This window comes from Dermacentor variabilis, chromosome 1 (genome assembly GCF_050947875.1).
Source record: "Dermacentor variabilis isolate Ectoservices chromosome 1, ASM5094787v1, whole genome shotgun sequence".
Lineage (NCBI taxonomy): Eukaryota > Metazoa > Arthropoda > Arachnida > Ixodida > Ixodidae > Dermacentor > Dermacentor variabilis.
Window position 1 is genome coordinate 52,223,480 of NC_134568.1, and position 27,361 is coordinate 52,250,840.

Here is a 27,361-nt window from a genome sequence, read left to right on the forward strand (position 1 = left end):
TCTTTGGCTATCACTTACGGTGTAAAACACAACTGGAAAATTGAAATGCACCGATACCCCACACACTCATTGCACGAGAGAGGTGGAACGCGATCGCAGTTTAATCCCTGTAATAGACGCGATGAAATACGCTACTGTAACGGGGTTTTAAACGAATATATTTCACTTTCGCTGTTTCGGTTAGCAAATCACATAAATTTACTATTGCGTGCGTCAAGAAATGCCAACGCGACATGCGACATCCGGACAGGTATGCCACTGGGTGATACTGTACAATGGAAGTAGACGGTTAGGACGGACGTTAGAAGAGGAAGAATACAGGCTCTTTAATTCGACACAGTGGGGATGTCGACCTCTTCCCTGAGTGGGGCGGCCACGTCCTTGGGCGAGAGCTTCCGTATGCCACAGTCCTTTTCTATGTACAAAAGAAAGAAAAAAAGAAAGCTGTCGTTTATATCACAAATGAGTCCGAAATCATTGAGGTAAAAAAGCCTTTCCACTACGGCGTTCGCATTGGTGTAACGGCGGTGTAACGCGCCGACAGCCAGAGCAATTTTTATCCCCACGTCCGGCACAACAGTGATAGGGTGCATCGGCAACGATCTTACTGCGAGATGGGAAATTAAATTTTCTTTGCAATCTTCATGAGGCTGTTAAGAACAGCGCCGACAATGGAAAGAAGTCAGGGGATCGCGTTTTATTCCCGCCTGTTTTCCTTTCGTGTAGGCTGTCTAGGGACAACAAATCGGCCTAGTAGGTCACCGTCTATTGCCAGCAGCAGCACTTAAGAAAGGAAGAGAACGACTTTTGCAGTTCTTACTGTCCTTACCCACCGTGTTTGCTTAGTGGCTATGGTGTTGGACTACTGACCACAAGGTCGCGAGGTCGTATTCCGGCCACGGCGGCCGTATGTCAATGGGGGCGAAATAAGAAAACATCGGTGTACTTAGATTTATGTCCACGTTAAAGAACCCCAGCTGGCCTAAATTTCCGGAGTCTCCCACTACGGTGTGCCTCATAGTGAGATCGTCGTTTGGCACGTAAAACCACATAATGTATGTATGTTTCTTTCTTTGTCTTTGATGGCGCTGCTCGCAATCAACTTTTTTTGGGGGTGGGGGGGACTCTGGCTTTAGAAGAATCTAGCTCTGTTTCATAGGCCTCGTGACTCTACAACTTCTTCGCGTTTGCCCTGGCGTCTAGTTCATTCTCTTTGGGATGTGATCTTGATGTAGAAATGTCTGCGATAGGGGCTCATTAATGCTGCTCTTGTCTTAGCCCTTCGGCAGCGTTGAGAAAAAGAATCACCTAATACACGCTGCCACTGTGTTCGGTGTGAACAAACGACAACAGCAGGTGGGCCTATTTCACCACTACTCTCAGATGGTTGGAACCAAGAGGAATAGTTTTTTTTATAAATGTGTGTAGTACATTCGAAGGGAAGAAAATCCTACAACGTAAGTGCGGGAATTTCTGTTCATGCTACATAAGGGTGTAAAGTGCCTTCCTCGGGAAATTGCTGAGAATGGCTCCAAGAAGTAGAGAATTGACCAAACATTAATAATGATGACTATCTCGTCTGAACTAAAGACACTGTGTCATGGAATGTCTGTTATCATCGTCATCATCGTTCACTGTAGCATGAAGGCCTCTCCTTACGATCTTTTAGCCAAGCGCGACTGCTTCTGGAAAGAATGTTAGGCGTAACGTTAAGAGACAGGAAGAGAGCGGTGTGGATCAGAGAGCAAACAGGGATAGCCGATATTCTAATTGACATTAGGAGAAAGCAATGGAGCTGGACAGGTCATGTAATGCGTAGGTTAGATAAGCGGTGAAACATTAGGGTTATTAGAACATGAGTTGAGGACGGCAGAAGACTAGGTGGGGGTGATGAAATTAAGAAATTCGCAGGCGCTAGCTGGAATCGGTTGGCGCAGGACAGGGGTAATTGGAGATCGCAGGGAGAGGCCTTCGTCCTGCAGTGGACGTAAAATAGGCTGAGGACGTTGATGACTGCTTGTGGAGGATGATGAAAAGAAAGAAGGAAAGGTAGGGCAGTGAACGAGACGCACTTCCCGTTTTCTATTCTACACGGGGGCTTAAAGGAAGAAAAGAAAGAAAGTAGATGGAGGGAGGAAGGTACTCTCAGTCTGTACACGTGTGGTTGTTTATCATTTCACACCTACAAACAGTCACTGCGGCCAGTCGATTCCCTGAATCGTAGCAACTCACGCGTCGCTTTGTAAGCCTACGACGCGTGGGGTCATGGTCCAAGAACTTTGTCTCTGAAGATGGTCGGCTGTCTAATCGGTTTAACAAACTTCGAAGGACGTCGCTTTCGATGTGCTAAAGATTACAAAAACACAACAGGTGCTCGATCGTTTCTTCCCAGTTGCGTGAGTCACAGATAGATGTGTCGGACATTGCAACAAGCAATCAGTAGGCTTTCGTAAAAGCCACCCCTAATCAGAGGCGGCACAGTAAAGTTGCATCACGGTGGGACATGTGCGATGGAATCTGCAGCTTCAATGTAAGACGCAACCGGTGGAGACGACAGTTGGTGAAAACTGGCGTCTTCCACGAAGTTTCAGTCTTGGTTTGAGCAAGTGAACGAAGCCCCCGCGCAGCGTCTGTCCTAATAAGCGAATAGGAGCTGTCGGAGTTACTTTCCAAGAGGGCAGTAAATACTACCACCGAGGGTTGGTAACTTTTGTTGGTAAGCACTACGAAATATTTTTGCCACCCGCCGTGGTTGCTCAGTGGCTATGGTGTTCGGCTGCTGAGCACGAGGTCGCGGGATCGAATACCGGCCACGGCGGCAGCATTTCGATGCGGGCGAAATGGAAAACACCCGTACACTTAGATTTAGGTGCACGTAAAAGAACCCCAGGCGGTCAAAATTTCCTGAGTCCCCCACTACAGCATGCTTCATAATCAGGAAGTGGTATTCGCGCGTAACATCTCATAATTAAAAAAGAACAATATTTTTTGCAAGTGTTATTTCACAGATGGGCTTGGATGTATGACGAGCCTTCGTTAATAGCGCTACTGCTGTAGAACACTGTGCACCGTTCCTTTCAATGAGCAGAGAATAGTTTGTTCATTCATGACAGCTGTGTTTTTTTAGACGGACGATTCAATAAAAAAGAAGCACGCAAAAAAGTGATACCAATGTACATGTTCTTGCATCTCTGGTTCTTTTCTCTTTCTCATCTCGATGAACAAGGAACACGAGTGTGACATGACAGTGAGGTACAATTCTGTAGTGACTGCTTCGCATCTACCACATTCCTCGTGCGAAACCAGACACGCAGACTTCCCCTGGCTTTGAGAACGACTTCGTATGTGATCTTGATCTCGTCCGCAGGTTTCGTAGACTCCACGCTGAACTTGGAGAAAACCTTCGCTAGCAACAGCTTCGCCTCCTGCATGAAGAAGCGTTGACCTGCAAAGGAAAATGGTGCATGTTTAGTGCTCTAATACGCCCTGCTTAAACGCCGCGTTTCATAAACCTGTTTTTTTAGCGGTAAATGCGGTAAACGTGTAGCCTAGAGGGGCAATATTAACCAATGAAAGGCGTGTACTAAAGAAGGCCTAGGTCAATCGGCGTTAGGCGAAACTGAACGCAATCTCAACGCGTGTTTCGAACAACGACTTCTGATCGCGCCCATGGGGCGTAATTTTCGAACAGAGGGAAAATAAGATAATTTGAAAAGATTACGCTTATCGATAACCACGAAATCCGCCGCATCCCCTTTTTTATTACCATTGATACCATGGTTTCATTCAACTCTGGAAAAAAAGATCGTGACGGCGTGTTGTTCATACTGCTGCTTTACTTCTACATCACTCAGTGGCATTAAAAGTTTGGTAATGAAAAAGAATAGGGGCTTGCGAATGGTAACGTCTGAAACCGAGTCGCATACGAATCGAATAGAGCCAAAAACGATTAGAATCGAAGATCGAATATATTTCTCGAGTAGTTTTCGAATAATGAAGAGCCTGTTTGAGCATTACTATAAAATAAAGTTCAGATGCAAGTAGCAGCTAGATTAGCAAATTTCTGTTATTGCAATTCACATTATGAAATAGGCTTCATCTAAACCTTGAATGGAGCATTTTAAACAAATAAGCAGGCTTCTTTGGAGCATGCGCGATCGTGCCTTATCAGAACGAAGTTTCAAAAGGCAGTCTAGGATTTGTGCATGTATGCCTTTGAAAATAAAATGAATATTCGCGTTAACTGGAAGCAGTGGCAGTGCGGAAAAAAACAACTTTTCTTTAGTTGAAATGGTCGCAGCAGATGGCGTCACTCAAGTAATGTTTCGGCCGAGCTCATTCAGATTTACACCCAAGAGAACGCATAGCTTCAACATCGACAAACAGTGCCGAACAATAGCCATGATGGAATGTCATATGTCTGAGCGGAATTTTACGGAGAAAATTGCGGGTTAGCTGGAAGAGCCTGGGCTCCCCTGCCTGAGCGACGCGGCGAGTTCTACGTAACTTCCCGTTTTATATTTCTACTACGCCAGGGGTGAAATTCGCTTCATTTTTGCATCAATTTCTTTTTACATCCTGTACAGCTGGAAACGGCAAGTATTCGGAAAATATTCAAAAAATATTCGCACTTGCGAATAGTGGATTCGAGGAACGAATCGAATCGGATAGTATTCGATTGTGTGACACCTAAAGACGATACAAAACCCGTACATACTGCGTCGTCTGATAGGCCTCTTTAACGCACACGAAGACCTCCTTATGAAATAGCGAATTATGTTCAGCGGTTTCTTTTATTTTATAATATTCATTGTATTTGGCCTACCCTATTCTTGGATCACTGGATGTGTGCCCATTATTGGCCTATTTCCCAGTGTGGGTATGTGCCCCTGGAACCAAGCGGGCGTGGAACCTTTGAATGTGTTTAGATATGTGTCGTACTTGTTTGGGCACACACCCTTTCATGAGCCCTTCTTCCCTAGACAATCACCAAACATCGTCTTCACTCTCCGGCGTCGAAGCCTCGCCATGTGCATCAGTCTGAAATGGCGTTTACGTTTCGACATAGCTCGTGAGCGATTTGATGGACAAACATTAAACGTTACGTGAGATTTATATAATGACCTGCATGGTGCATAAACGTAAACATTGCATGAGGCTAGATGTGGCATCTTTGCGCATCCATCTTGTTGTACCATGATCAGCCCTCACCACACCTACATGTCCCCGTTCCCCCTCCTCTGTGCAGAGTAGCAGGCTATGGAGCGCCTTATCTGAGGCCGACCTCTCTGCTTTCTTTCAATTAAATTATCTCTCGTGATGTAAATGAAGAAAATAGTACGCATCGTATTTAGCTTAATAGCATTCCATTCTTTATTAAACTTTCAATTCATAGAAATCCTGAAAGTGCGTTGGATCTGCATATAAATAAATAAATAAATAAATAAATAAATAAATAAATAAATATTATGGATTATAAATTGTTGCACGGCGTTTTCTAATGAGCTGCTTTACGGCTTATATGGCTTCATTTTCGTTCACGTCCCCTTTTTATTCATTCTACCGTTACGGTGTTCCGAAATGATGTCCTTCGTCTTAGCAATTCATCGTGCCTATAGGCGGGATTGCGTTGTAGAAGTCGCTCTCGGGAACGACGTTCCACCGTTGCGCACAGGCGAGTTTGCTGTTAGGTGAAAGATAGTTCTTCACGCGGTACGCCTGGTCACCCGGAATTATTTTTCATTGAATTGAAATACGGAAATTTCTTTTTCTGAAATATACTCTAAACTGTGGCCGTTTCCTTGGGCACGCGCCGTTTAAACTGTTACCACTCTCGGTGCAAATTTTAGCTTTTGGCTGCAACAACACTACGGCAGTAATGCGTGGCGTGCCTCGATGCGGTCTCTTTAAGACAAGATTCGTGTATTGATTTTTTGTGTTTGTTACTAGAAAAGCATGAAAGAAAAGAAAAACCTGGTCCGTAGCATTCTAAATGTTCAGTCTGTCTCTCGATGCCGCTGGAGTGCTAGCTCTAATTTGTCCGGAAAAGGCGCATATGTTTTCAAAATAATGCATATGTCATCAAAATAATATATATATATATATATATATATATATATATATATATATATATATATATATATATATATATATATATATATATATATATATATCCGTCAGTGCACCACTTCGGCACTCCTCTAACAGAACGAGTGTTTTGCAGGTAAAAGTTAGGCATTCAGGCTGATACCGCGATCCCTGAGACTGACTTGCAACTGAGAAGGGCGTTCACATGCTCTTCTGTCTGGACATTCAAGAACAGCGTCCCTTGAGTAGTAAATCGGCTACTAACTGGCGATGCATCAAGAATTTCTTCGATGTCCGTAGACAGAGAAGCGGGATTCACTTTTTCACGTTGCAGCCTTCTCTTCTGCAAAAGTATCTAGATAGCTGTTCTACTGTAAAACTTGCTTAATGTCTGCAGAGAGCACGTGGACTTGTGTCGTCACGTGTCTATAAACTCTTCGTAAGATGTCCCTTCGGAAGGTCACACACAACCATAGAGAAAATGAAATCGACTTCTCAAAGTGTCTTGTCCATGTATACGGGGTAATCACTTGTAGTTTTATGGAATTATTAAAATTCGCGTGGTAGCAGATAGCATAATTCTTGTCGTTCAGCTGGATTATTGCAAGAGATGGGTATTACTACAACGAGAAATTGAAACACATATTCGAGTAATTACAAAAATACCAATTACCTTTTTATATAGTTACCTTACGGCATACAATGCAATTGCGAATTGTAGCCGGTGAAATTTCAAGATGTATCCACTTGAAATGAACTTACAGGATGAAACCAGTTTCTAGATATTGACACGTGTACTTATCTTTATCGGGCGACCACGTTTCGCCGCCTAACAAATGTAATCGCACAGCGCGGGATGCGCCTGCATGTATCCGAAGTTTCTGGAAAGTTATCGATGCTTCTATCCGGCTGTCTGTAGTCGCCGAACGTTGTGTTATCTAAGTTCATCGCGTGACGCGAATGGTGTAGAACTTTGTGGAAGGCACGCGGGTCCTAACGATTAGTCTAGAACGTTCGACGACTGCTGTATGAAAGCGGACGCGCTTTACCCGCTGATGAGAACTTCGACGATCGCCGACCGTGTTCGCCGCTATCGTTGCGCTGTAAGTGTAGCCTGTTTTTGTGGGCACAGGTTCGCCCAATAAAAGTTAGTTTCCTCTTTAACAGTATTCCTACTGTGTTCTTCAACGTCACCACCACGTGACATCTGGTGGAGGTGCTTGTGCGTTCATGTACCGAACGCCCCCGCAAAGCCGCGTTCCAAGCCCGAAGCCCGAGGACAAAACCAACATCGCCCAAGACCAGCGTGCTAGCGGCCGACTGCAAGGACTTCCCCCAGAGCACGGACTTCTACCTGAGACGAGCAGGAAGATTGCCACCAAGTCCACCCCAATGGCAGCCCCAGCGTCCCCCGTCGTGCTGCAGCAGCCCAGGGAGCCCCCGGCGTTCCGCGGCTCAACATTCGAGGACCCGGAAACCTGGCTCGAGACGTATGAGAGGGTCGCTGCATTTAACAGCTGGAACAGCGACGACAAACTCAGACATGTCTTCGTCGCATTGGAAGACGCTGCCAGGACGTGGTTCGAGAACAGAGAAGCCACCTTAAAGGGATACGGACACAAAAATTGGTGGGCGGTTTTCTGCGTCAGAACAAAAGTTGAACTGTTAAAAATGACGAATACAACAAGCTGCTTAGAAAAAAAGAACGAGAAACACCTTTCTTTTGCGATTTTCTGTTGCGCCTTGCCTCCAAGCGGCCGCCGGGAGAAGCTGAAACTTGGCGTCATGACACCCCCGCGTGCCCGCGCGCGCGCGGCCAAGGTCAGCCACAGCCGGCGCAGTCTTTCCGGAGTGTCGGTCCCTTGCAGCGTTTGTTTATTGCCGTCGGCTATGTTCGCACGTGGTCTGTCTGAAACATTATCCCCGGCAGTGCTCCATGCAGGTGGTGCATCTTACACGCGTGTTCGCATGGTCGTCGATCGGTATTGAAGCATTCTTCGTAGCGGAAGAAAATGCCCAGACATTACTGCGCCCACGGCTGTTATAACAGCATTATCGGTCGTGATACGCCGTCGCGCACGTTTCCCAGAGACAAGAAGGTGCGTGAACTTTGCATACGTGCCTGTCAGCCACCACACCCAGCATGGAGACTTCTAAAAAATGGCTTCATTTGCGCGGACCACTTCGTCAACGATGCTTATGCGACCAGCCCGGCTGTGCTCAAAAGCCTTGGCATGCCGCTCAAAAGGCTCCTGTTGAGGCAATACAATTCAAAGAGCGGGTGCTTAGTGATGCATTCGTAACAGTTAGCTGTGTTCGCCAACTTTTGATGTTCTAGCAACAGACCCTATCTCTTTCTGTATGCATGTAGCCACAGCGGTGACCGCAGGAGTGTCTGTTGAAAGAAGGGAAATTACCGTTTCATTGGCTGTGCAAGAACAGATATTCTCGGCTTGTGACAGAAATTGTTTACCCTGCGGATGCATGTGTTTATCATAAAACAAAATAGTCATGTTGTGTGCACTTTCGCTGCGTCTAATATTGAACGACAGCATACGAGCGCTCTTCTAATTGATCAAATATACAAAACACAGCCAGTGAATGAACGCCAGACAACAGCATACATGTGTAGTAATCTAAAATGCGCAGCACATTTATCTACATTGCCGTTTCACACGTTGCTTTTCAACCTCAAGCAAAAAATTACGGATTTTCATAGGTCTCTGCATAATCATGCGTCGGGTTTCATGACTTGGTTGTTCGCGCAGCATTTCCCTATTAAATGTCCCAGCTAAAGAGCTTCCTTTGTCTATGGCCACAGAATCGATGTAGCTAAGTGATCTGGTCGACGGGTCCCTAGCGCAGCTGCCCATCTCAACGAGTTCAACCAGTAAATGGCTTCTAATGGTGTGAATGTGAAAGTAGCCGTAAACACAGGGCTATGAAACGGCTGGAAAATTCTACTTATGCCGTGCCTCGTCGCGTAAAAACGAAGTGTGCAGCGATCGAAAGCCGACAGCGTAGGTAAGCACAAAGCGACGAGCTACGCTACCTACGATTCAGCCGTAATAGCTCCCTTTCTGCCTCAACGCGGGTCACGAAACTAGGCATTTTGCATCCTACGTAACATAATTTTAGGAACTGCTGCTGCTGCACTTCAAGTTTACTAGAAAAAGAAATTACCATTTTGCTGGCCCGGACTGCCTGACCGGCACGTTCAAGGCCGCCTGCTCTTCTTTGCCGCTTGACGCGGAAGGCTCGTAACCGTAAGCGATTATATTTCTTGCTAAGTTGGAACGGCCCTTATCTACAGACGTGGACTCATCGCTGGTAGAGGCAGCAGAACCCGAATCCATGCTCGCGATTGCGGCGGCGGCGCGCCTCGAATGACCGTGGCCGGCCGGCTGGCTATCCGACGGGGGTGTCATGACGTCACGCCTTCCAACTCGCTTGGGCCGGGCGGCGTTGCGCGCGCTCACAAAAACGCCAAAAATAAAGCCATCCGCTGAAAAATGAGCGAAGTGACTGCTTGTTTTCGGTGTACTCGCACACTGAGGACTCATTTTCTGTATTATCGTAAAATGTTCAGATTTTGTGTCCGTATCCCTTTAACGACCTGGGACCTTTTCCGAAGCGGCTTCCTGCAGACATTCACAAGCGTCGTACGCCGAGAACGAGCCCAAGCATTACTAGAAACCCGAGTGCAGCTGCCTAATGAGATCACCGCGATTTTTACAGAAGAAATGAGCCGCCTATTCCGCCACGCCGACCCGGAAATGTCCGAGGAAAAGAAAGTTCGGCTACTGATGCGTGGTGTAAAGGAGGAACTTTTCGCCGGTATGGTACGAAGCCCACCGAAGACTGTCGACGAGTTTCTTCGCGAGACCACTAGCATCGAGAGGAACACGAGCCCATATCCGGAAAAGTAAAAGCAGCAACTGATGGAGGTGCGGTTGCTGTTCGTCGAACTGACGAAGATCCTCCGCCGCCGACGAAGGCACCGAAGAAACAACCTCGACGACATAACGACACGCCACCGTCCCGACGAAGTCTCGAAGCAAAGAATACGACGACGAAAGACGACCTGACGACGCCATGTTCCAGTTTCATTTCAACACGACGCAGCCGTGATCCGACGCCGAGACCTAACTGCAACGCCAGACAAAGAACCACCACCTCGACGTGCTTCTCGACGGCCACGCAGTTACCGCCTTAGTGGACACAGGGGCCGATTACTCTGTAATGAGTGGACACATGGCCGCCCAGTTGAAGAAAGTTAAAACTGCATGGGAAGGGCCTCAAATTCGAACCGCTGGAGGACACCTCATTACGCCGACCGGAATCTGCACAGCAAGAATTGCCGTTCACGACCGGACTCACCCTGCCACTTTCGTTATCCTCCAACAATGTTCACGCGACGTCATACTCGGCATGGACTTCTTAAGCCAACACGGCGCAGTCATAGACCTGAAGTCGAAGTCGATAACCCTGTCTGAAGATCAAGCGATGCCGCCGGAGAGCTCTCGTAGTCACCATGCCTTAAGCGTGCTTGAAAGTAAAGTCAGCATCCCGCCTCGCTCCAGCATTGTCATTTCCGTCGGCACCAAAATACCTGCCGACGTAGAAGGCGTCATCGAGGGCGACCAACGTCTACTGCTAGACCGTGAAATTTGCGTCGCAAGAAGGATCGCTCGACTGCATGGAGGGAAAACTGAAGTGTTGCTGACAAACTTCAGCCAGGAGTTCAAGCACATCAACAAGGGCACGACGATCGCGTACATCGAGGAAATTCTGGAAACCAGTAATGCGTTTGTGCTCTCGGATTCCGCAGCATCTACCCCGACGACCATGGTTCCCGAACCAGACTACGACATTAATCCAAGTCTCCCCGTGATTAAGCAGCAGCAGCTCAGAAGTCTGCTCCGACGATAGAAAGGCTGCTTTTCGACGTCATCGAGGATGCGACAAACCCCAGTTGCCAAGCATCGTATAATCACCGAGGAGTGCACTCGACCACTCCGCCAGAGCCCTTACCGAGTTTCGCCGCGAGAACGTGAAGCTATAAGAGAACAAGTCGACGAAATGCTGCGCGACGACATCATCCAGCCATCGAAAAGCCCGTGGGCATCTCCTGTTGTCCTGGTGAAGAAAAAGAACGGAACCCTCGTTTCTGCGTCGATTATCGCCGTCTGAACAAGATCACGAAGAAGGACGTATACCCCCTCCCACGGATAGACGACGCATTGGATCGGCTCTGCAACGCTAAATACTTCTCGTCGATGGACCTCAAGTCTGGCTATTGGCAAATAGAAGTCGACGAAAGAGATCGCGAAAAGACCGCCTTCATCACCCCAGACGACCTCTACGAGTTCAAGGTTATGCCATTTGGACTGTGCTTGGCGCCTGCAACGTTCCAGCGCGTGATGGACATGGTTTTAGCAGGATTGAAGTGGCAGACCTGTCTCGTTTACTTGGATGACGTCGTTGTCTTCGCCGGAAATTTCGACCATCACCTTAGGCGGCTTGCAACAGTACTACAGGCCATCAAGTCATCAGGGCTCACTCTGAAGCCAGAAGAGTGCCGCTTCGCTTACGATGAGCTTCTGTTCCTAGGCCACGTAATCAGCAAATCTGGTGTCCGTCCAGAACCGCAAAAGACAGCTACCATCGCACAGTTCCCGCAACCCATCGACAAGAAGGCAGTGCGTAGATTTCTTGGCATGTGTGCCTACTACAGGCGATTTGTCAAGGACTTTTCACGCATCGCTGAGCCGCTGACACAGCTAACTAAATGTGACGTCGAGTTCAAGTGGGAAACGCCGCAGGCTGACGCATTTCAAGAACTAAAACGACGCATGCAGTCGCCGCCCGTACTTGCGCACTTCGACGAGCACGCCGATACCGAAATACACACTGACGCCAGTAGCCTAGGCCTCGGTGCCGTCCTAGTCCAGAGAAAAGATGGACATGAACACGTGATAGCTTACGCTAGCCGGTCGTTGTCAAAAGCGGAAGGCAATTATTCTAGAACGGAAAAGGAATGCCTCGCCATCGTTTGGGCTACAGCGAAATTTCGCCGTTACCTGTATGGCAGGCCATTCAAAGTGGTCAGCGACCATCACGCGTTGTGTTGGCTAGCTAACTTAAAGGACCCTTCAGGACGGCTGGCAAGGTGGAGCTTCAGACTACAAGAGTACGACATCACTGTAACATACAAGTCCGGACGAAAACACTCTGACGCCGACTGCTTATCACGCGCCCCCATCGATTCCCCGCCGCAGGATGACGAGGACGACGACGCCTTCCTTGGAATAATAAGCGCGGAAGACTTCGCCGAACAACAACGAGGGGACCCGGAGCTAAAAGCCCTAGTCGAGTATTTGGAAGGGCACACCGACGTTGTGCCTAGGGCATTTAAGCGTGAATTGTCTTCGTTCACGCTTCAAAACAACCTACTCGTGAAGAACTTCTCACCAGTCCGCGCCAACTACCTTCTTGTTGTCCCGTCAGGACTTCGTCCAGAAGTATTGCACGCCCTACATACGATCCGACCGCTGGACACCTCGGATTTTCCCGGACACTATCGAGGATACAAGAAAAGTATTATTGGCCGCGCCTGACCGCCGACGTCGCCCGTTATGTCAGAACATGCCGAGACTGTCAGCGACGCAAGACACCGCCGACAAGGCCAGCTGGATTATTACAGCCAATCGAGCCTCCTTGCCGACCATTCCAGCAGATCGGTATGGACCTGCTGGGACCCTTTCCGATGTCAATAGCCGGAAATAAGTGGATCGTCGTGGCGACGGACTACCTCACCCGCTTCGCTGAAACTAAAGCACTGCCGAAAGTTAGCGCAGCCGAAGTGGCGAAATTCTTTGTCGAAAACATCCTGCTGCGACATGGCGCCCCAGAAGTCCTCATCACCGACAGAGGAACGGCCTTTACAGCGGAGCTCACCCAAGCCATTCTGAAATACAGTCAGACAAGGCACAGGAGGACCATCCGGCCTACCATCCGCAGACGAATGGTCTTACGGAGCGCCTGAACAAGACCCTCGCCGACATGCTAGCAATGTCCGTCGACGTCGAGCACAAGACGTGGGACGCGGTCCTGCCGTATGTAACCTTCGCTTACAACACGGCGGTGCAAGAAACATCACCTATCACGCCGTTTAAGCTGGTTTACGGCAGGAACCTGACGACGACGCTCGGCGCCATGCTGTCCCACGTCAGTGACGAAGAGAATGTTGACGTCGCTAGCTATCTCCAGCGCGCCGAAGAAGCCCGACAGCTCGCCCGCCTACGGATCAAGAACCAACAGCGTACCGACAGCCGACACTACAACCTCCGACGACGCTTCGTCGAGTACCAGCCCGGTGACCGTATTTGGGTTTGGACCCCTATACGCCGACGAGAACTGAGCGAGAAGCTTTTGCGTCGCTATTTCGGACCGTACAAGATCATCCGACGTATTGGCGCACTGGACTATGAGGTCGTGCCAGACGGCATTTCGCTATCACAGCGGCGCCGCTCACGACCTGAAATTGTCCACGTTGTGCGACTCAAGCCGTACTATCAGCGTTGATGAACTTTGGGACTTTGCGTAGCTGACCTTTGGACTTTGTTTCTTGTCTTTCTTTTGTTACTTATGTTTAATAAGTGTCCTTTTGTGTTTCGCTCTCTTATATTTGTAGCATAGGGACGATGCTTTTCAAGAGGGGCGTATTGACACGTGTACTTATCTTTATCGGGCGACCACGTTTCGCCGCCTAACAAATGTAATCGCACAGCGCGGGACGCGCCTGCATGTATCCGAAGTTTCTGGAAAGTTATCGATGCTTCTATCCGGCTGTCTGTTGTCGCCGAACGTTGTGTTATCTAAGTTCATCGCGTGACGCGAATGGTGTAGAACTTTGTGGAAGGCACGCGGGCCCGAACGATTAGTCTAGAACGTTCGACGACTGCTGTATAAAAGCAGACGCGCTTGACCCGCTGATGAGAACTTCGCCGACCGTGTTCGCCGCTATCGTTGTGCTATAAGTGTAGCCTGTTTTTGTGGGCACAGGTTCGCCCAATGAAAGTTTTGTCTTTAACAGTATTCCTACTGTGTTCTTCAACGTCACCACCACGTGACAATATTATTCCCCAAAATGCGGGACAAAATACGTGGGTTTTCCAGTTGTTTTATGCTTGAATGCATGAAAGAGCGTTTTCCTGAAAAAGTAAAAAGTCGAACAAAGACTGCATTTTTACGGCGACTCTTATGGCGCATATCTTGAAACTGGCATCTTTCTGAAAATTTATTCCAAGTGAATTCGTAAATTGCAATATGTGCCGTAAAGGAATTCATTAAGATGTGGGTTTGTGAATTTGTGGTAATAACTTAAATATGCGTTTCGATTTCTCGAGCAAATAATATCCGCCTCTCTGAATAATTGAGATCGAGGACTAGAATTATGTCTTCTACAACAGGCGATTTTCAAATATTTCGTAAAACTTAAAAATGATCCCCCTATATATACAGGGGGACCATTTTTAAGTGATCATATCTAGAAACTGGTGTAATCCGGGAAACCCGTTTCAAGTGGCTACATCTTGCAAGCTCACCAGCTACTATAAGTAAATTGTAGTATGCACCGTACAGTAAATAATTAAGAAGTTAAATAATCAATTTTCATTAATTAGTTGAATATCTGTTTCAATTACTCGTGATAGTAGTCCGCCTCTTAAGTAATACAGCCCAAGGATAAAAATTATGCTACCTGCCACAGACAATGTTTAAAATTAACGTAAAACTTAAAAAAAAAATGATCACCCCATAATTCGCATTGCTTTTGCAGTCTAAATATATGTAATAAAATAAACACATAGACTGCATAAACCATTTTCCTTTAAAAAGAAAGGGAAGGGTGCTGGCGTTTACAGATAAAAGGGTGCCGCCTTGCCTGGGCAGTTCTTGGGTCCGGCCGAAAATGGGATGTAAGAGTAGGGATGGCGCTGCGCAAACTCCCCGCCCAGGAAACGCTCAGGCAGGAAGCTGTCGGGCTGCCGGAAGTGTCTCGGGTCTCTGTGCAGGCTGTAGAGGTTCACGAAACAAGTCAGGCCTTCGGGGAGGCGGTAGCCGTCTGCAGCGAAAGAACGAAGAGAGCGCCGTTGAAGCCTCTTTGCGTTCTCCTGGTCTGGGACTCGAGGCAGAGCAGCGAGACGTGGCTTGCCGTGTAAGGTTGTCAAAATGCGCAGCAACGACGGGCAGCAGAAGCAGCGCCCCGGGCGAAGGGCTCGGCGCAATCCGGTCTTGATCCCGAGCGGTCGTGCATGAGACGCCTGCGACTAACGCGCGCTAATACGCGCTCTCGACCGCTAGCACGCGCGTGCACTCAGACGGGCGAGAACGGAAGGACGCGAGGCTCTGGGATTGACACGCGTCTTGCTCGGGAACTCCGCGAAGGAATACCCTGCCTACGTGTTGCCTCCTAATGGGACTGTTTGAATGCTGGAGATACTCGAATCTATGAAGCGGGACAATAGCTGAAAAAAAAAAAAACTATGTAGAAGGTGCGTCAGGCGAGCAGTGCTACTGAACACCTGAAAGAAGCTCGAACTGTGGCTTTCTAAAGGCGCGTAGTGTTGGTAGGAACGCTTTTTTTTAAATTATGTAATTGTATAGATGCGTAATCACAAAGAATTGTTATCTCGCGTTTTTGTTACGTGAGATAAAAAAACGGAAACATCCAGCGAGGAAGTTACCACACAACACCCACGGATGCTCTTCAGAACGGTATATAATTCAGACGTAAACGCCTCGCTCTCGCCTCTACTATATCTTTGCAAGCACTGAAGAAAGACGAAAGCATAATAGCGGCCCCAGCGCACTTAGTCGGCACATGTCACGCTTGGCGAATGCAGGTAATTATCTCATTCGCAATAACAAGCGTCCTGTTGGATTCCTGACATGTTTCACGCACATGATTCACAGCCCAAAAGACGGAACTGAGTAATAATGACATTACTTTTTTCTTAGTATATCTTAGAGTCATCCTATCATTACCATGACTTCACGTTTCAACTGTTTAAAAAAAAGCTTTTCGCGCTGATTCTGTATATTTGAAAAGTTAAGCGAAGAATGCTGAGCATATAATTTGATAATTTTCAAAGCAGATAAAAAAAACTTCACTTCATGTATATTTAAGTTCTCTTTAAAAAAGAAAAGAAATTACATGCCACGGTCAGAAAGTTGAAGGTTATTATCACAGCCTAAAGATATAGAAGTACTTTGGTACATAAGTGCTACAGGAGGCGGTCCCAAAGTAAAGCTGTAACGATGACGTCCTATCGATAGGGAATTGTTACAGGTAAAAGCTGTAGGCGTGCAAATGATTAAAGAGGCATAATTACTTTGTTTAGCGCCAAACAACGGACACAAGAGAGACGACCAGGACAAGGCGCTACTCTCAACTGACATCATTTTATTGCGTCACTCCTTTATGGAGAGCAGAATCTAGAAGAACGTGGTGTTTATTTCTAGAGTCGTGATGTTTGTTTGGGAGATCTACCATCAAATAATGTCTGTGAAACGTCGTTAGCTAGAAAATGAGGTCTTATGGAACAATATAGGATGATACAAGAAAACAAACTATTGAGTATGATTGGCTTTGTCTTCCCGCTGACTTCACTACAGTTAGGGTCAACCTTGTTTACTGAGATGGAGTTCGGAACGTCTACAGTGTGCAATCACACATTTAAGTGGTTCAGCCACGTACAATTCTTGCCAATAGCATTTACTGAAAAATTTCTTGGTTACTCGAAGGGGTGTAAAATGACCGAAAAACGTGATTGATTTTTAAGGACGAAGCTTGTTAAAATCAATCCAGTGGACTGTGGCACACGCAGTATGTGCAGTCAAGTGCTGCGAACGAATTTCTGTCAACCAAATATCACTTGAAGAAAAGTTGGGAAAAGGGAATGGGCGCCTCTCACCTATTACCACGTCGTGTTCTAGTTTTCTTCCGAAAAGTGGAAATGGTGGGTAAAGGCGAAGGGTCTCCTGAAAGGAAAACAACAACAATAATAACGGTGCAAAATTAACCTGTCAACATCTCTTTTTTTATTTCGTGGCAGAGAAGAAGACAGTGTGTGCATCTAACATCGTGCGGCTGTATACAGAATATAGACAAGTTGTGGGCAAGAAGTGCAACAAAGAGGTACAGGAGTAGCACGCTATTCGACAACATAGAATAGGCGGATCCACTTGGAACGAATTCTCAGGATGACACCTGTTTCGTCATATTAATTCCCGAACTTTGCGGAGATATGCATTGGCGTTCCAGTTACTCTTGTGATTCAATGCACAAAATGATGTTTTGTTAATAAAGTAACTGGAACGCTAATGCATTTCTCCGCAAAGTTCGGGAATTAATATCACGGAACTGGCGTCATCCTGAGAATTCGTTCCAAGTGGACCCGCCTTGCGAATTTCCTGGCCAGAATTTGTAAATTGCAATATGGGACATCAGATAATTATTTAAAAACTTCATTTGTGCATTTTTGTTAATTAGACCAGCTTCTGAACTAGAACTGCGCTAGCTGTCACAGGCAACCTTTAAAGAAATTACGAAAGTGTTCGCTAAAATACGCGGTATAAGACTTCGCTATGCGCAACTTCTAAAGTGATTGTTTCAGTCGTTTTAGTTGGCACGTCTACTGTAAAGTGAGCGTAACCCGTCGTCGAGTCTCGAGATCGGATGTAGTTTTCATTACATAAAAGCAACTTGTGTTTGAGGGAAGTCTTGGTTTTGGTTCTGCGACTTTCTTTTTCTGTGTAATGCATCTTAAGGAGGTCACTAGGGAAGTCTCCGTATCTCTCGTGGGCTCCTTTTTTGTTTGTTTATAGTAGAGTACTATCTTCAGAGAGTGCGTCGCGTCTGTGAAAGACCGACATATTTCGCGCATTTTTTCGTGCTGACTGGGAGAACGCAAAGACCGACATTAAATCGAAAGTTTTGTGGCAACCGTTAGAGTGGAAACGTGCTAAACCACTTCTAGAGGTAACTCCTGGACATTTTACAGCGGCGCTGTCTATGGCTAGGATCCCGGGATCTTTTCGGGTCCGTCACGTCTACAGAAAACCGAGGTGCGCTGATCCCGGCGGCAGTGCAGGGCCAGGTGCAATGGCTCATACAACAGAACATACAGCACAGCTTTCATTTCAACACGAAAAGCACACACACAAAAAAAGGCCGTCAAACCACACGATTGATGACGAGGCGGATGCACTTCCGCGTTGATCAAGGTACGCTGCCGCCCATCCTTTGCCGGTGGCCGTCGTCGGAGACAGTAAAGTGGGCTTCTCAAAACCGGAAGCAAAGCAGTAGTTCACCCACTTCGTGGAAGAGTTTCACCTCGGTTACTTCAACGATCCGAGTCAACCAACTACCGTAGACGTGGGTCATGTGTCGATTTAACTTTGGCCAAGAAACATTTCTCAGATAAGAACGGAAAACATCAGTGTGTATCATAGCGACCACAAAGCCGTTATAGCAATAATTTCAAAGTAATTATTAAAACAAAGGTTTTTTTAAGCTGCATTGAAACGTGTTTAAGTCATATATCACTTTGAAGAGCGATGTGCATAATGGTCTCACTTCATGCGATCGGTGCTTGACAAGTTGCCCTACATTAGGCGAAACATATCTACAGCTTCGCTGACCAACCACCTTCACAGGAGTGGATTGGCGGTGATTTTTGTGTTTCCATGTGCCCGCTATCGGTAGACTTGCGGCGGGTAAAAAAACGCGGTTGCCAGCTAAAGCTGCCGCAAAATAGCAATGAAAGCACCGCAGAAGAAGAGAGAAATACTACAGTAATGTTCACCACGAAAAAGATTGCAATCCTGAGTTGTTCTGAAAAATGAAGCACTTTGACACCACTTTATTGCATTTTTCTCAGAGGTTAATTTTAGGGCAATTTCTACCTTATTAAAAAAAACTGTCTGATGTATGTGAGCCAAATGTTGTGAAGATATCATTTAGTACCTCGTACAACTTTGAAACTAGCATAGATATCAGCAAGTTTAGTAAAGAAATAAAACGCATATCTAAGTGGCAGTGGCACTATGTAACAAACAGATCAAAACGTTTCCTGCCCTCATTTTTTCCACGTGCTTACATAGTTCTACTAGTTACAGTTGTGTAGCATACCAATGCCCTAGCTTGTGCAAAATGCGAGTTCTTTGGGACAAAAAACAGATTATGACAAAAAATGTAGATTTGCGAAAAATCAAAAGCTAGTATAAAAAAGAAAGCTGAAATACAATTTTTCAGAGATTTCAAACTTTATAGACAGCTATATTTGAAGACATTAAAAAGCACAATCACGCTTATGACTCCTCAGATTCCAATTATTCCGTACCACCTTTCTAAGTCTCACCTCACCTGAAAGACTCTTTTTGCTACGCCTGTGTTTGCACTGAATAAATGGTGACAGAGCACACGTAAAAAAAGACGCTTAGAAACTTGATCGAATAACTTGAACTCTTGCTGTAGAGTGTGAGATCACTCCATCAGTAAATAGTTCGAGGTATACAATAAGACAAGCTAATCCACAGAGATGTGCAAGGGCACTGTGCATTCGTTCCATAGGCGTCCTTATGGTTTTTGTCGTCTGACAGAAGCTCAGCAGAATTGACTCGAACCACTTCAACATAAGCGAGATGGACTCTTCTATTGTATTTGCACGAAATCAGATGTATTTTAGCAAAATACGCAGAAGAAATCACAGTCATATAGCTCGCGTATGTCCTTATTAAGCTTTCTAAATTATTTTCATGACGCTCCAGTGAGTTGTACGGAGGGCAAAAAGTGTTATAGTTATTCGCAAACAATTTCAAACATCTGTGGCTCCAAAATCGACTTCAGCAGTCAGATATGTCCTTTTCTTAAAAAGACCACCTCATAAACACATGGAGTAAAGGAAACGTTCTTCCTATCCGTAAAAAAATGCTTCTAATTCCGTTAAAGATAAATAATTTTTCGTATTCTTTTCTTCGCAATGAAGTAAACCACAGTGAGCTCAACGCCACTCGAAAAGTTGTTGGAGGTCATTCGAGCAAAAGTGCGAATGATTCAATGACGTGGTGCTTGTGAATGAAAAACGTGCAAACCTATATTTTGATTAGGGCAAGTCAATCGTACGAATACAAAAGTGATTGCATTGGTCCGCACTTTGCCGAATCGTTGCGAGAAAAAATTCAAGATGAAGACATTTCCGACTTGATATCTAATCCTTTGTCACCGCTCACTCACCTTGAGGCAGCATTCGAGGTAATTAAGTTGCAGAAGGTCATCGCTTCTGATGACGCCATCTTTGTCTTGTCCGAGAACTCGGTCCAGCTCTTCGTGAACTCTCGCCAACTTGGACGGGTGAAGACCCAGCAAATAGATGGTCCAGCTTACACCCGACGCAGTTGAGTCGGTGCCCTGTTCCGTATTTCAGAGCGAGCGAAGCCAAGTGCCGAGATGGTGTAGCGAGCAAATGGAAAAACAGAGAAATTCGGCAAATCGGTATTGGGAGTCCCGGAACTTCAACATAAGAAATACAGTGCACTGAAAAGTAAAGGCGACGCGAAAAAAATGCAGTTGTATCTGCACATCTGAGACATCATCAGTTAAAAAAAAACGAAGAAAAAAGAAAAAAAGATAAAGGAAGGAAAGGCGTAATGGGGTTGTTAGCGGATAAATTTTCAGCGGTTCTAGTTCTCTCCAGCCGAAGAATACAGTGGCAGCTTGAGATGTGCGACAAGCGTGAAGGCACTCTAAATTGAAACGTTGAAAAATCATCCTCTAAGTTGGAGCAGTTCAGACCGATTTCTTTCGTTCGAAGGCGGTCGAAAACGCCCGATAATGCCTCGCATGCAAGTCCTAAAGTTTTAGCCTTTCATCCGGCCATGAAAAAGGAGATGCTGGATATTTATTCAACTACAATTACGATCATCTTCCACGTGTTTTTCACGTGTTTTCCGAAATGTCGCCGTGCCTTCGTGACCTCAATTTTTGTGTAAAATATTTTTTACCGGTTTCTTTTAGCCGTTTTCAGTGAACAGCTCTTCACATGTCCGACATGCATTTTGCGTCAGGTTTCTCTTGAGCACTTCTCTCTTTCTTATATAAAGCAGAAGTAAATAAAACATCATTTTCGTGGTTTATTATCCTACGGAAATGACGAGCATTACTTCAAAAGGGTGATAAAACTTGCTGGTTGATAGGCGTTATAACAGAGAGGAACATCGCTTCGTCCGTTTCTTCCGTTTGCCGGGTCCCATGCGCTGTTATTCTAATTAGCTAGAGCATAATGTCGCATGCGAGAGATGACCGACGAAAAGGCTTTATTATGACCATCATGTAACCAAAATAAAAAGCAACGTATAGTATAGAAATATGTAGATATGGAGAAATATACTTGAGGTACCCGAGAAAAGACCCCAAAGCAAGAGCATTCAAATAATATAACGAGCAGCCTCCCGTGTTTATTAAACAGTGCGCAAAAGGCAGAATCACATCCTCAGTAACATGCACTAAGATAATGTTGTCATCTAAAAGAAATGACAATATACCCCCCCTCTCCCCTATGAAGGCTACAACTCATGAATATAGTTGACCTATTGAACCGAGTGCAGCTCTAGCATTGCGTATGCGAATCCCTCCCTCCCTCCTTCAAACAATAAAAATAAATGAATCAACATGCCGCGAGGCGAGGCGTCTTTCCGAAACTCCGCATTCAGTTTTGAGAAAACACGACATTTAGAATGCACATAAATCAAAGGAAACAGGCAGGGACGCACTTACCGCGAATATTATAGAGTCAACGTCGTTCTTTATTTCTTCGACGGAATAAGTAGGGTCCCTGATGTTGTACGCCAGCAAGGAGTCCAAGAACAGTGAAGGGGACTTGGTCACTGTGGAATCTCTTTTCAGGTTTGCGTCCTTCGCGTTTGTCGAGTGGTTTTTGAGAAGCCATTCTTTCCTTTCTCTCAGCACCTGTATATTCGTGGACGATAGAAGCACACGTAAGCTTGCTTTTGCTATTGACATGCTGGAATTAAAAAGAAAGGAAAGGGGAATCTTGGACTGACCGAATAACTGAACATCTGCATCTTTTGCACGGTGCTCTTGAACACTTTTCCTTCTTTCGTCATGTCGTAGACTTGTTGCATCCACAGCCAAGGTCGGCAACCCCGAATAGCAGTCAGGTATGAGAGCCTTCGGTAGTGAACAGGTTATCGGGAACGTCAAAAAACGCGAACAAAGTCAAGAAAACTGGAAAGGAACCACGCACACGGAAATGAAGAAGAATGACTGGAAAGGAACTAAGAAGTAAACGAACAGACAGGAATGAGCCAATACGCTGCGTACATGTCGACGTACAAATTTAATGTGCCAGCAGTTGTCATAGCAGAACTGATGCACAGAGAACGTGTGTGGTTTGCCATTGGTTTGATTAAATATGAAATGAAAAGTCAGTGGTGAAGGTACTGAGCATGACTGTGTTATCTAAGTTCACGAAGAAAATTTCGTAATGGTCGTTTTACCCATTTTGTCACGCGAGGTGCACTGTACAATATTTTGCTATGCAACCCAAAGCTTACGTATCCATTTCTAAAGATTAGGGGTGATTACAATTAGTTTGCCATTTAAATACGAATCAAATATGTTTTGTTATTCGAGCCACACGTCATTCCTGATCTCCGTTTAAGGCCGAAGAAAGTAATTACTAGTAGCAATTGTAGCCTTCGCAGGTAAAGACCCATGTTAGTGGCGGATGTCTAATGGACATTTAAAGTGTAATCTGTTAAAGGGGTTCTGAACCACCCCTCGGGCTTTGTGAAAAAAAAAACGCAATCCCCGGATAGCATGCGCTGCTGTGAACATCTCAGCCAAGTTTTGCAGTCGTGTGCAGCGCGTGGAGCGCTCAAGTGGAGCGCGAAGCCACCTTTCTCTCAGGCACTCTTTTTTCTACAGAAGCCTGCTGCTCACTTATTTTCTGGACGCTTTGTTTCGCAATATAGCAGATTACCATGCGCGGCTGCTATTGGCCAATAGTTGACATCAATCAAGAAGGGTGTTTGGATCAGAGCGATTCGTCCTACTGTTACTCTGTACATGTATTGACGATGTTTAATAAACAGGCTGAAGTAAGCGGAAATCGCCTTTCGAATTTCGATAATAATCACGTACTTCCGAAAGAAACTGACTACCGTCAGCTAGCTGACCGCGGCAGCACGCGTAGGAATTGAACTTGGGCCGCCCCACTTATCGGTGCTGCAGCACCGGGTCTGGCTAATTTCGTCTAGTTTTGGACACTCAACTAGCCTCGAACCACGCGAAACTAAATATCAGACCCCACGCACGCTTGCCAGCGCTCATTTACTCCTGGCCGCTCCTGGTTAGACGCCTTGGCAGATTTCGCTTCGTAATGAGCTATTTGATGGCGCTTAAAGATACGCGAGTTGGACGTGGCTACTATCCGTCCGTCGAGCTGGCTCAGGACAAAGCCGGTGCCCACTACGTACGTAGCACGGCCAGACTGGCGCATATGAGCGCGAGCGAGCACTAAAAAAAAAAAAAGAAATTATGGGGTTTTACGCGCCAAAACCCCTTTCTGATTATGAGGAACGCCGTAGTGGAGGACTCCGGAAATTTCGACCACCTGGGGTTCTTTAACGTGCACCTAAATCTAAGAACACGGTTCTTTTCGTATTTCGCTCCCATCGAAATGCGACCGCCGTGGCCGGGATTCGATCCCGCGACCTCGTGCTCAGCAGCCTGACACCATAGCCACTGAGCAACCACAGCGGGTAGCGAGCACTCAAGCCCTGTCGTGCACAAAGCACACGCTGCGCATACGAACTACAGTTGCATGTAGCTGCGGTTTGCGACGTAGCGTAGATATCACAGCCGCCGCGAAGAGTCCGCTGACATGGCGCACTGCGGCTCGCTCAGGACAACCGCGTTCGGCGCTTGGCGCGTCGTAGGCGCCAAAATCGGAAATAGTGGCGCCTACGTGAACATCCAAAACCAAATCTGAACTTCGCGCCACAGTGACGCTCAATAGGCGGAGCGTTGTGGCTACACCCCACACCGCCGTAGCCTTCGCAGTGCAAGTCATTGTAGAAGCAGCGGAAGGGCCGCGTAGAGGACGTTTTATTGCCACTAACTTCGCTTCTGCTGAACGCATTGAAGCACTTTTTGAATAGTCGGAAATTACTCTAAAATAGTCTATTTTAACTTCTAATTCCTTTCTCGACTTCGATAAAATGTGGTTAAGGGCCCTTTTAAGGTAACTAAGTCAAGAATATGGCCGTTGCTGTAAGCTCTGTTTTGTATGAAAAGATCACTTTTTTCGGCAGTCGCCTCTGTTGCTGTTCAGAGGAAATGGTCCCTGAGCAAGCACGTCCGATAGTAAACATTTGTTTTAGTTAGGGACGCTTCCTGTTCCAGCTGCCTCAATACTTGTACTCCAAGTACCCGCGAAAGTCAATATTTTTTGCTATTTCTTGCAGCTCACTATTTTTTCACGCCATTGCATCAAGGTTACATATATTTACTCGTAGTTCATGTTTCGTACCATATTATCGGAAAGTTGAAATCTTGAATTAGCAATCTTCTATGTAACCAACCAAAATTACGCCTCGATCATGGTGTTCTTTTACTCCCTTCTTGGCATATTAGGCTTCGCAGAAAGTTGCATGAGTGTTTATTGGCGAGGTACCAATCATAAATACTTCTCACTGTATACTGCATACTCGTAAGTTTTTGTTTCTTATATGTTTTATAACAAGAGAGAATAATATCCAATATTAGATTAGATATTTGGTGCCATAAATTTTTTTGCAAGATTTTGAGAATATTAAACAGGAAAAAATAAAAATAAAAAATAAGACGCAGGAGCTCACAGTAGGGTTAGAATTGAAGTTATTTAAATATATGTACTTTTTGCATGTCGAGAATATTAGCCGTGAATAGACGCAGGCCGCTGTTTAGAGGAAGTTGCCTGTATAGGCTATGTCATGCCGTGCAGAGAACTCAGTCATCAATCACCGCGGAATAAGAGACTTGCGGGCGGGGCTGATTTATTTATTTATTATAAATGAGAAATTTTGGCAGCCAATGCAGTATGTCGCCTGCTGCTACAAAGCGTTAACTTCACTTGACCTAACCTAAGTCCACACACGTGCAGGATCTCGTATAAGCTATGGATACGTGTGTGTCAACCGTATTCTCACGTATGTTCCTCAACGCATCTGTGAATGAAGTAAAGATGCCGATGAGCAGTGTACTGTGCAAGAAAATAGAAAGCTGGACCATCTGGAACCAATTCATAGCCTGGAAATCACAGCGCCAATTACGCACGCGAGCTCGTCCCGCGTCCAAATTGTCTCTTGCCCGCGTCGTAGCTTTGCGTTGAAGTTTCCTTGCATACTGTGTATAAAAATGATGCCGATCGAAGAGAAGTCAGGTGCTCTTTATCGCTTTCTTAGCACTGCTTGTTTCTCTCAGCTCCTTGCTGTAAACAAGAGTAGTTACTGCTGACTGTAGCATTGAATGGATGAAATAATAGGTTTTATCATCTCAAATGACTGGCCTGTGGCCTACAGAGGGAGTGGGGTGAATAACGTCGTCATGCTGCCGCATTAGAGCATTAAGTCATGAACTTCAACTTCAGGAACTAGCGCCGTACGACGAAACTTGCCGAAGTTATTGCTTTCCCACAAAAAAGCGGCTTTACACTTCTATTGTACTTGCTTTTGAAGGTGTAGACAGGTAGGCACGCCGCCATCTTCCTTGAATACCCCTCTTCTTTGTCTTAGCCACACGCTGTATACAGTAGACAGATAGGACGGGAGACAAGGACCAACACGAGACAGTCGTGTTTGTTCAGGCTGTAAGCTCTATGGCTCATATAAATTGCCTGCCCTCTTCCCCAATTCACCAGGATACGACTACGGTGTCAGGAAGGTGCCTGTAGCCCTCTAAAAAACGTCTGCCATGTCTCATCAGCTATGACAGTTTTCCAGTAAGCCGTAGTAGATCCCCTAGTGGACCTGCCTGGGGGCTTTCACTCGCGTAGCTCCGTAGTCGGCTAGCATTGAAGCGCCATTGAGTGCAACTGATGCAACAGATGAATGCAACAGATGAAATACCATCGCGACTGATGTGACAAAATATGCGTCGTGCAACTACAAGAAAAAGTACTGTGCCGTTACTTGAAGGACTCACACCCATAAGATATACCCGCGTCTTTTGTTGATGTGGGTTTTCGCAGCGGGCGTTCCGCGAAAAGGTAGCAGTTCAACTGAATTCTAGCATGCAGCCAATAATGCAGTACAACATTGTTGGACGCGCACCATACTACATAGGATAGCAAATCCGAAGTCCAAGCTTCGTGTCAGGTACAGTGAATATTCCGCTGTTTAATGAGAGCATCACACTACTCTCAGCGACACACTCAGCGACAAGTAATGCTCTCGCATTTACAAATAACAAGAATTGCTTAGTGCCCTCGTAGTTTTTCAATATTCCGTGCCTTGTAAACTTTTCACACCGACAGTACACTGCCAAATCTCAAATCTCTCTTCATTCATGAATAATCCTTTTTGATACACATCTGTGCATTAGTGGTAAACCAGATATTCATGTTCAAGAGGAGATACTATATTCTAAAACCGGAAAATATCTTCCGCATCGCACACTGTTTTCAATAGGCTCTCAAAAGTGAAAAATAATGCGACATCGTTTACGCCGCCATTCGTATACGCCCAAACCGCTTTCTTTCTTCTTTTAGCCCCAATTTTTCGTTCATGCTAGGGAATTGTGCCAGTACTTGCACGGCCATTTTATATCGTCGCTGTGATTAAGTTCAGAGAAAAATCCAACTTTTGAAGACATTTTAATCGACAATTTTGCTTTTCCCTTACGGTTCGGGTATTAAATATATCGTCTCCAATGGCATAACGCCGCTAAATCTAGAAAATTACAAAGACACAACAGTCGTAACTTTGGCCACGCTACAATACATTCTCACCGGTTGAAGCAGTTGCCGAAGAAGTTTCTTTTGTCTTCTTGTGTATGCAGGTCGACTCCCATACATACACCTGCGCGCAAGTGGGGTAAGCATAAGCAAATGCTACATGTATAAATATAGCACTCAATTAATATATAAAGGCGTGAACCATGTAAAATAAATTGTTCCCAGAGAACATCACAACACTCGGTATATCT

At 45.9% G+C, this 27,361-nt stretch overlaps 1 protein-coding gene across 1 annotated transcript in view; it reads right to left on the reverse strand.

The window, feature by feature from the left end:
- Window positions 1-326: 326 nt before the first annotated feature.
- LOC142573731 (cytochrome P450 4V2-like) overlaps window positions 327-27,361 on the reverse strand; it is a 44,735-nt gene continuing 17,700 nt past the window's right edge. Inside the window, exons 5-12 of the mRNA XM_075683041.1 lie at window positions 27,165-27,234; window positions 22,216-22,342; window positions 21,929-22,120; window positions 20,390-20,563; window positions 17,067-17,133; window positions 15,035-15,214; window positions 3,317-3,445; window positions 327-415 (exon numbers count right to left, since the gene is read on the reverse strand). Of these exons, the coding sequence (XP_075539156.1) occupies window positions 327-415; window positions 3,317-3,445; window positions 15,035-15,214; window positions 17,067-17,133; window positions 20,390-20,563; window positions 21,929-22,120; window positions 22,216-22,342; window positions 27,165-27,234 (1,028 nt within the window). The remainder of the gene's footprint in view (window positions 416-3,316; window positions 3,446-15,034; window positions 15,215-17,066; window positions 17,134-20,389; window positions 20,564-21,928; window positions 22,121-22,215; window positions 22,343-27,164; window positions 27,235-27,361) is intronic.